The 11,193-nt window shown below is 29.8% G+C and overlaps 1 protein-coding gene across 2 annotated transcripts; it reads left to right on the top strand.

Annotated features, from left to right (window-relative positions):
- Positions 1 to 1,037: 1,037 nt before the first annotated feature.
- Positions 1,038 to 9,731, top strand: LOC143194720 (uncharacterized). 2 transcript variants are annotated; one of them, XM_076401369.1, is made up of 3 exons: positions 1,038 to 1,234; positions 7,201 to 7,418; positions 9,455 to 9,731. In XM_076401369.1, the coding sequence occupies exons 1-3, from the start codon at positions 1,175 to 1,177 to the stop codon at positions 9,651 to 9,653; spliced, it is 477 nt and encodes a 158-aa protein (XP_076257484.1). In that variant the 5' UTR covers positions 1,038 to 1,174; the 3' UTR covers positions 9,654 to 9,731. The 2 variants fall into 2 exon arrangements, with proteins under 2 accessions (XP_076257484.1, XP_076257485.1); XM_076401370.1 differs by lacking the exon at positions 1,038 to 1,234 and adding an exon at positions 4,498 to 4,554.
- Positions 9,732 to 11,193: the final 1,462 nt, after the last annotated feature.

Below are 11,193 nucleotides of genomic sequence, written 5' to 3'. Positions count from 1 at the left end.
AAGTGATTTCAACACTTATTTGACTTGGTTTTGTTGTATGCTGTTATGTTAAGTTGCAAAATCACCGTATGACGTATTTCAGCATATTTCTGAATGATTGATCAGTTTTAACTGCCACTTCAGGTTTGAGTAGTTCATAACATACGATACTATCCTGATCCCATGAGATACAGAGCATGATCAGGTCAGGAGTTTCGCGTCGATTTATGGTATAAACATGATTTTTTTGCTTGGGATTTTGGAATTAAATCAATTTTTTATCACCCGTACTATTAGATGCAGAAATGACTTTTATTCAGACGTTTTTCTCGGCCGACTCGGCACACATTCAACTTATCTATCAATTGTTTTTGAGTTTGTGTTGGGATTTCATTCTATAACTCCTGTAGTTCTGCATCTTCAAGCTCTTGTAACCTACCAGGAGTTCCTTTCTCTTGAAATGTTGAAATCACCATATTTGAACTGTCGAGACATGTCGAGAAGATGTCTTCATGGCTGAAGCATGCTTCCCGTAAGTCTCTACCGGCAAACAGTGTATTTCAGTGGGATTTTTCTTTTGATGAAACAAGAAAAGTAATGCGTGTCCCAAATGCGCGTTTTCGGAAACAAAATTCAATATTTTCTAAAAATTATAAATCTATAATGCCCTTATTTTGGCGAACTGGAATTAGTGTAATTTTGAGGTTAAAGTAGACTAAAATAACGTTTGTATCAAATCCTAACATTGCACCTAACAGAATTGATACTTTTGACAGACTTCAACCACAGTCATAAAATATCTAGACGATTGTACTTTATTGATCAAATATCGAACTCATACTGTGTACCTATACATAGCGTTTTTATTCAACACGCATCGATAACAACAGGTAGTAGACGCAATACGATACATATTTGGACAATATTTCATCGTTTTTTCCTTTCAATATCGTCGGCGCGAAATATCCAAAGGCGCAAAATAACGTACGTGATGTCGGTGCGTTCCATATCGATTTTTCAGTCGAGCCCGGAGTGGAAGGACTAGTGAAGCAGCTGATTTGCGCCTAGTCAGGTCGTAGTCGCCTGCGCTGCCATGTCTCGCAAACATCTATACAAATCCATCAGCCACCAAAACAATGCCGTAAATATGTAAAGGCGACAGCTGCTACTTTGTGTCGTGCCAGTCGTATAAACAATGGAAGATAGTGGTATAGATAGTGGTGATCATGTTGGTAATGGGACGGCAAAACAAACGGTAAGGAACCATTTATTATCCATGATTGTATCCATCTGTTGGGATGCTAGATGTTGTGCTATTGTGTATATTATTTTATATTTAACGAACATTTATAAATCAGTAACATTCAAATTCTGTCATATATGAATTAAATAACAAATTGTTTAGTTATATCAACCATATTTCTTATCCACCTAACTCTCAGCTATCTTTTTGTTAAACTTAATTTAGGATTTTATTAATATAATAAAATAAATACAAAGAATTTTATGTTCAATAATTTGCTAGGATAATAAATAAAATAAATAACAATGAAAATACAAAAGTCAAGTATTTCAATAGCGTGTTAACGATGCATACGAGTTGCACTCGGGTTGATTCTCCTTAGTGATGCATCTTGTGATATGTGACATTAGGCTCCAGAACAAATAAAGACCATGGTTTGCCGACAGGTGAACATGCCACGTAGAACTAACAGTGAGAAAAACATGCGTTTTTTAGATTCAGATCACAAACACTCAAGGATTGGTTATTACAATGTTGTAATTATTGCAGTTATGTATTAGTATGTTCTCCGTATATTTTCATTAAAATAATATTACTCTCGACAACATTATTTTTTAAAATAAAATATTGTAGTAAAATTACTGAAAATTACAGCTCAATTAGCTCAAAATCTAGGGTAAGTATATATTATTGTTATGTACCTTTTAACCAAATAAACGTAGAGAAATTGAGGTTTAATAATAGCTGTTTTGCGAGACATATATTGTTGAAAGGAACAACGAAACAAACGAAGGAGAAATAATCACTATATATATATAATGGAGGAATATATAATGGAGGAATAATGTTCAAACCTCTCCATTGCAAAATGCTATGAATAATTGACAAGTCCTACTATAATTACAATAAGTATTTATAATGTTCGACGCATATTAAATGGATTACAGATTCCTACAATATTCCAAAAATAGTATATTTTCGAATAGCGCTAAAAACGATAGGAAAATTTGTTTGCGTAATAATGTATCTTGATGGTTTAATATTAGTTCTTAAAATTGCTCGAATGGGCTATATTATGAAAATAAAAAAAATCTATTTAACTATTTTCTTAGATGTAGAGCAAGACCTCGACAAAGTTTGGTATATGCCACTCGTACATCTCAGCCAAAATGTTTAGGGTCAATGTTTAGGATCGTTGCTGTTGAAGACTAAGCATCAACCAGAGCATTACAACAGCCGAGTAACAACATAGGTAACTATAACAATACTTAAAGTTACAGTTACTTATGATCACACTGCATATACAACAGTAACAATGAACAACACTGTCAGCTCATATAGAAGAACAAGAACGCTATAAGTATCTTGGGGTGAACCTCGATGTAAAACTCCGTTAGAAGAAGCACACTGAATTATTCGTACATAATAAGTTGTTGTTATATAAGTAAATTTTAAAACCGATAGGGACCTGTTGAATCCAGTTATGGGGATATTCAGCGAAAAGTAATATAAATGAAATACACATTTTTCAGAACAACGTCGTAAGAGGTATTGTAGATATACTCAGATACTGCAGAAATGATTACATGTACCGGGACCTTTAGATACCAATTTTTACACAGAAAATCAAGAGTATTCGAAAGAGATATGAGAAAATACACTCTCATGTTAATACTGATACTCAAAAGCTCCAAAATATTGATCTTGTAGTGCAGTGTTGTATTTAACAGAATAAAAACAGCAGTATTAATTTATACATGAATATTATTATTAGAGAGATTAAGAACCAATGGCTTATACCTAGGACCTAGATACGTACCTAGTTTTAAGTTATTGAAAGAACACATTAGTTAGTAAGGACTAGTATTTAAATCATGGTACCCACAAAAGTTGTCATAAGATTTCAAAAATCTATTACTCAATGAACAGTAACAAATATTACGTTACCCTTTAAAAGTTAAATATTATTGTAAGAGATGCGCTCTGTTAATCGTACCAAGTTTTATTGTAGGAACACGCTGTAAAAATGTCACATTTAATTAATAGACCGCTTTCAAAGCACACTTGTTTCAGAAGAATGGAAACATGGGATATGGATAAAGCAAGTTGTGAGAAACAAAGGAAGGCCAAGCTTATTATATTTTTATTTTAACAATGGAAAACACATTTTTTAATGGTATATTATGGATAAAAGTATATAAAATTGGGGTATAACTGATGACGCAGGATAATGCCGTAATTGTAAATAATGAATATTATCTTCCACCCTGCATCTTTATAAAAAAAGCAAGCCTTTTGAAAATTTTGAAATATATTTCCTAGTACCGAAATATGTTGGATATTAATAGCAGTCGTTATTAAAATCTTTAAAATTAAAAATTAAAATTAAATTTAAGTAAGTTACAATTAGTGACTGAAGGTTTGTGTTACTTAAAATCTAAATAACGTAATTTTTATTTCTTGTTATTATTATTTTGCTGTGGTACTTTTATTCGTTATATTTTGGGAGTTTAAGTTGAAAACAATTGTTGGATATTATATTATACACATAATTTAAACCTATTTGAACAATTTTTTAAACTATTTTTAAAACAACGAGACCTACCTTAACTTAAACAATATCTTAAACTCAGCGATCGTTTATTTAAATTTAGATTGTTGATAAATCATTGGAAGGATTGATTGTTACGACTATACTGCAGATTATTTATTTAAAAGCACTTGTTTGGCCACTTGCTTTGTTAAGGTTAGAATGATGTATCTTTGATTACTAATTCTGGTAATATATTAGATATTCTGTCTGTTAAAAGTTTTGAATAAGTTGGTAGTTTGTTCTAACATCAACATTATTTCATTATATTCGTAATATAGTTTCAAACATGCCTTTTAATAAACAAAGCTTAATTCATTAATATAATGCAATATGTTTAATACAATTTTTAATATTATTTTAGTTCTGAACATAAAATTGCAATGTATCGCACAATTTTCTACTTTTAAAGCACAATTATTGGACCATGGCATATCTTTTTTATGGAAGGGAATAACGTTATGGTAGTTTATAATGCCATTTGAAGACATTTTAGCTATTGACCTTAAATAAAAGGTCATTTTACTGTATAGATTCGGTATGCAGCCTATATACCTCGAATAATATTTACTCGAAATAGGTTAGTTCTAAGTTAGTTCTCAAAAGTGCCAGTGTACTCCATATTTTTATGATTTCAATAAATTCAATTTGTATCATAAATTATGTTCATTATTAGCGGTGGTATTAGTTGATAAGATATATGTATTGTGGTCTGGTTAGCGGAGGAAATCGCAAATCAATGGTAATAATATTCCTATCGATATTTCTTTTTAAAACATTGTATTATTATTTACATCGGTTTTATTAAAATTGGGATCTTGGTTTGGAAATATACATTTTGGACGTATTGTCGTACTTGATAAAAAAAACAAAAAATATTTAACGCACTTTCATATATTGTTTTCATAATTTTTCCCCAATTTGTTTTTTCATAAATATATATTTTAATAGCTTCAAATCTAATAGTAATTACTATGATATTGAGGTAAAATGTGTTATTTATATTTCAAAATTTACAATACGTTGATACGAATTGTTTTAAACCTATGTTTCAACTCTAGTAATTATGTGTGTGATAATAATCAATTTCATAATAATACATTTTACAGACAAGGTCTCACAGACTAAGAAATTAAATAACAAGGAATTATTGCTCAAGTTGGCTTTTAAAATCGACAAAGGATAAGTTACGCATATCGATATTCTTTCTAGTAGTTGCTAGATTACTTCTGAGTATCAAATCTTTGATTTGCTAGACTTATAGGTAGTTGTTCAGGAATAATCATATTGTTCATCATCCCCCACGCTTTGGCTAGCTTCTTAATTAAACAATGTCTGTCAATTTAAAGCGTTTGTCTTGGATAAATTATCATCGCCAAATAATTTTTTAATTAATTATATCTTACATTCGATATGCTTAGTACAATCTTAACTTACAAATTAATTTATTATCACTGTTCTGTTGTACTTGCATTAATAAGCAAGCAAGGCGTGTGCGGGATAATACATCGGTATGTATCTCCCAAATTAGAATAAAACTAGTCTATTTAAGCTAAAGTTAAAAATACACTTATACATTGGTTCGCTTCAATTAGCTGTATTGCATCCACGTTGCTGTGATTTAGCAACCTTTCTTGGATCACTTTTTTTGATTTTTTTTTGGGTGTGTTGGATTACTAGTTGGTTTGATGTTTTAGTGCAACCCCATATTTGCACCCCATGGATCCAAATAGGCTTTATGATTGTCTGATAAACAAATCTCTTTGATTTTAGATCAAGTTGAGAGTATTTTCCGACTAACCAGTAGAGTTACTTGACTTTGAATCTAATTTGTTCTGCATTTTGTCACATGATGTTTCCAGTTTAATCTACCATCGAGATACATTCCGAGGTATTTAGCTGATTCTGCTTAAGGAATCGGGTATCCCTCAAATGTTTTAATTAAGGTTTTGTCAATTCGCCGCAACGCAAAATTAATATGGATATATTTGGGGCTATTAAGCTGTATTTTCCAGTCTCTAGTCCATTTATAGGTATTTTTGATCGCTACTTGTACTTTTTGCCGGGATACATCTTTTACCATTATAGCTGTGTCGTCAAGTCTACCAAATATTCTTTTTTTTGTTGTTGGGATATCAGCAGTATAGAGCAGATATACAAATGGTCCTAAGACACTAACTTGTGGACCTCCAGCTAAAATAGGCTTAAGTGTGGAGAATGCCCCTTCCTACGAGAATTTAAATTTTCGTTCGAAAATATATGATTCCAGCAGCTCATAGTAATTCCGCGGTACCAACTTGCCTATTTTGTAGATTAATTTCAAATACCATACCCGGTAAAAAGCTTCTGAGACATCCAGAAATCTTGCAGGGCAATATTTCTTTTCTTTGAATACCTTTTCAACAACTGCTGTTACTCTGAGCACTCGGTCGATTGTCGGTGGTGATTCCGAAATCCAAATTCGAAATCTGGTATTTCTATAAATGGTTTAATATATGGTTTCTATAGTTGGTTAAATGGTCTTATATTTAATTATTAGTACTTTTGAATTACACTTACCATTTATTAATTCTATAATAACTACGCAGTTCAACAGCAGTGGTATTGTGAACACGAGTAAGTCAATGAATCGTATAGGTGATTTGATTATGTTTTTAACTCAGTAGTAGCTTAAGGCCTAAATATTAATATTTCAATTGGTGCTAATCGGTTGTAATTGCTGAAACGGTACATGGTTTGCTGTGTGGATTTATTTAAATAAGTTTCCTGTGGTGTTTTAGTTTGTATAAAAGGATACAATGTTATTTTATTAATATTTAATATTCCATATTTTTGTTGTTACCTGGTGATATTGCTTTCCACTGAGTGATCTTTATCTGCCATTATTAATTGTTAAAAGCGTTGTGAAATATTTTGCATTTGTGTATAATAAGGTAATATTCTTAGAAGATGTAATATTCCTTTAGTGCGGTGGTATGTACTCGACTTGAATCGTTCATTATATAATGTTCGTAGATACATTTCTCTTAATTTTGCTTTTTGTATTTATTTCGCTATGAAATATAATTTAAATTAGTTCTTTAAATTTAAATTATAATTCAATATACTGTTGTGTGTGTATTTGTTATAATAAAACGACCAATATTTAAAATGCCTTTTGCATTTGATTAGAAAATAAAAGGTCTTACAAAAATTGTAACGTGCTTCTTTGGGTCGGACATCTTATTTTTTAACTTTCATACTACCTATTAACATATTGGTAAAATTACAACTGGCCAATCATATACTGGTAGGTTATGCCATTAATAACCATGAAAAATATATTTCTTGATTTTTTATTTACTATAAAGGCTAATTTCAATTTACAATAGTTTTTTTGTTAATTTAGGCTAGTGATACCTCAAGTTCCGGTAGTAGTCGATCGCCTACCAGGTCACAGTCAGCCATCGCTCGGCATATGCAAAGGAAATTGGAATGTAGACTAGAATGTGCCAAACGTCAATCGGCTGACTACAATCAGACCCCGTCGCTTATTCCTATCCAAAGGCTTCCGATACCTGGTGCCAAGGACCATCAACCTCTTGTACAGTGGGATACGGATGACAGGTTAATATGTCGAAAGTTGTAGAGAATAATCCTTTGAAATCTTTTCGTTGAAATTTAATTTCAATTTTCATACAGTAAGTCTTAAAATCTGCAAAATATGTTATATATCAGTTTCCAAATTGTAGCATTTTTTTTGAAGCTCTGACTTGAACATAATTATATAAACAATACAAAATAATATTTTATGAATAACTGCATTAAAAGGTTCTTATTAAAACACAATTGACATTTCATTAAAAAGAGCAGATGTGGTAGATTTTTACAAATTTTGGAATATTCTTTTGGGTGTATTATTGCTTGAAAATGTTTGCATTATGAGTGATTTTAAAGTAAGAAGATTGGTTACCATATGAATTGACAGATTAATAATGAGATTAATTACATTGCATCTCTTTGCTATTATAATTTCCATTAACAATCGCAATTAACAAATAAGATGAGAAGTTTTCTCTGTGCTAAATTGTAACTTAAGATAAAATATTTCGTATGATTATGAATGAATAAATGATTTAACTCTATGAAGAGCATTATTGCTTTAAACATATCTGTCAGCACATAGCTTTGAAGGTGATTAGTCATAAGTTGATCTTCTGGTCCATTTTATTTTACTTTTGCAGATTAGTATATATTTGTTAACGACATCTTAATTTACGTCACTTCTATTGCGATGTATATTATTTGTTCATCGATTAGCCTATTTTTGATAATGCTCTAGAATTATTTTTTTTCCTGCTTTTATATTCAATATTTATTGCTAAACTATATATGCGTGGAACTTTTTTTCTTATCATTCCTTTACTGTCTGTATGTATTTCATGTTTTTATTCTTCTTTATTTATACCTTTGTTGTATTCTAAATATCTATCCTTTTTCATTTATGCTAGATTTTTATCTAAAATATTTGTTAAATCAGACTTTTTATTTCTTTACTTACATTCTTTTGAATTCATATTTTAGTTATCCTAATTGGTGTTTCCTCTCCTCTTAGGGAATTCAGTATCAGGGGATTATAAGGCCTTTTTGACACCCTTAGGTTTGATATTTATCGGTAATATTACTAGTATTCTATTAGATTCTTTTCTGATTAACATTTACTTAATTTTTCGCCCTTATTTCTCTCTTTGTGTCGATCCTTCCGATTTGGGTATATTTAATAAAAAATAGGTGACGTTTCTGTGATCCAATGTTAGCTCAACTATTTGATTAAACTATTTGTATGCGAAATACTTTAGCAATAACGAGCAATAGGTATAAATATATCATCATACCTTATAAACATTGAATAATGAGATAAAATATTATTATCAAATATAATTTATTTTAACAAAATAGAACATCTAATGCATGTATTATAGAAGGTCTTAAAACTAAAATTAACTATACAGTTATAATATTTTGTAGGATAGGGCTGTGTTTTATTATATTTATATTGAGCTTTTTTCTACACCCCTTATAAGTTAGAGTTCTAAACGCATTTTTTTATGTAGTGATATCCACTGGACGCCTAATCCACCTAATAACATTTATATATCCAATTATGTATTTTGTTTTCATTGGAGGGCATTAGTAAAAGGTAAATAATAAATAGTACTTTTACGTTAATAAACTAACCTTTTACGCTTAGTTCTTATTTCCTTGGGAACAGTGTTTCCTTATATATCATCGTATTTCTCCTTTATATTTTAAAGTCTCCTTGATGGTCTCCTTCAAAGTCTAATGTTAGTTAACTATTTGATTAAACTATTCGGTTGTGAAATATGTTAGCAATAACGAGCAACATCTATAAAGATATTCTCATACCTTACAAATTACGAATATTAACAAAAAATAAAAAAAAATAATTCGCAATGCTAGAATAAGTTATGATAACTAAAGCCCTAGTAACAAAAAAAACTTCAAAATAAATAAATAAAATTTTTAATTATTTTAATTTATATTTATTTGATCAGTTTTGTTTACTAAATGAATAAGTCAACTTGTGAATATTTTTGATAAACGTTATATAATCTTAAGGTAAACAAAATTTTACGTTTTAGTGAAGAAGACATTGTAAATTTCTTTCCCCTCTCGAGGAAGGAATCTAGAATCCATCAGGAGCTGACGGACACGTTCAGCATCGAAGAGATGAGCATATCTGGAGATGAAGACGACGAGGAGGACCTACACCTGGTTCCACCCCAAACAGTCTACAAACGTTTCGGTTGTTGTACATTTAGTTTCTGCGTTATCATGTAAACTGTTATAGCGGTTCAAGGAAAATGAATGGATAAAATATAATGAGTGTTTTTCTAATAAATAAAGGATTGTTTTCTATTGTTTAATTTTATTACACAAATAACTAACATATATATCGTTAATTTTATGTTGGTAAGAATTTCATTTTGTCTTATGATTTCGTAAGTTATAAAAGTAAGAAGCAATGAAAAAATACATGAATGAATAGCTGTTTCTAAAGTAACTGGATTTTTTGAAAAATATTCATTCCATTCCAGAAGTTAGCTAATCTCAACATTTATTGCTGCTATTCACTCAAACTCATTTTTGCAATTTTTCACTCAAACGGGCTCTAGCTACTATATTCTGTGCTATTTTCATTTTCTTACCATATCTATTTCTATATCTTTTTCTATTCCATAATTTATTCATATTTTGTATTTTTTTGGGCTATTGTTGTTGGTTCTATTACGATTTTTAATACTTCTTTATACCATTGTTGACTCCATCTTAAAAACTAAGTTGTCTTACAATTAAATGTTTATCAAAAACACATTTTGTACTTTGGTGTACTTATTGAAAGTAACATTTAGTTATCTGACCTGTTAGGTCACTTAGCCATAGTAACAAGTCATGTGACTGCTTTGTTAAGTTGCAGACTCCTGACAGAATATTGATTTACAAGTTAGGTTTAGAGGATATACCGTATTAGGAAATCCTGAATTTATAAAATACAAATGTATGACATATAACATATAACGTAAAAATGTATCAAACTGTTATATCGATATATTTTTGCTTTATTTAGTTAATGGATATTAAGGGATTAAGGATAACATTATATATGATAATCGTTCAGATTTTATAGGAATCTTGTAAAAATGAGGACAATATTACTGTGTTTATGGTTAAATTTTAAATAAATTAGATCTAATCAAGTTGGTAATATCAGTTGTTCTCCTTGACATGATACTACTTCTACGAATTACCAGTTAAAACAAGTTAAATAAGTTTGTGATGTATAAAGAATTTGATTAAATAGAACATATGTCATTTATGATCCCAATGGGCAGTATAATATTTTTCATTTAAGTGCTTCCTTAAAAACCCACAACATCTACATGTTTTGACAGATTTGGAAACATTAGTTAGTAAGTAATGACTAACATTGGTTAGTAATTTTAATATATCGTCTTTTGAGTAAGATTCCTTACTATTGCTTTCTAAAATAAATCATAAATTAATCGCTTCTTATGGTTTTAAATTTGTTGTTTCTCATTTCAATCAAAATATAATTTATCATATAGTAATTCGATGTTTATTTCTGAAATTCTTCATAATTTGTTTATTTTATTTTGATCAGAGGGCAATCAAATAGATCTATCCCACAATTAAGATGAAACACTCAAGTTTAGTTTTAACCTAACGAATTATTATATTCTCATAATCATTAGATTATATAAAATAGCAATTGTATAAAATATCAGCTCCATCTATTGGAATGTATTATACAAAAATATTATGAATATTTCCAGGAGTAGAACCAATTTAATCAATATAA

Source organism: Rhynchophorus ferrugineus, unplaced genomic scaffold (genome assembly GCF_030347505.1).
Source record: "Rhynchophorus ferrugineus isolate W39M unplaced genomic scaffold, kcgeb_rfMv2 rfM4, whole genome shotgun sequence".
NCBI lineage: Eukaryota > Metazoa > Arthropoda > Insecta > Coleoptera > Curculionidae > Rhynchophorus > Rhynchophorus ferrugineus.
This window is presented reverse-complemented; position numbering and strand designations above follow the sequence as displayed.

Bases quoted from the DNA above. Each gene is read 5' to 3' on its own strand.
- LOC143194720 (XM_076401369.1), top strand. From the start codon at position 1,175: ATGGAAGATAGTGGTATAGATAGTGGTGATCATGTTGGTAATGGGACG. The intron at 1,235-7,200 runs GTAAGGAACCAT...TTGTTAATTTAG, and splicing joins ATGGGACGGCAAAACAAACG to GCTAGTGATACCTCAAGTTC. The intron at 7,419-9,454 runs GTTAATATGTCG...TTTACGTTTTAG, and splicing joins CAGTGGGATACGGATGACAG to TGAAGAAGACATTGTAAATT.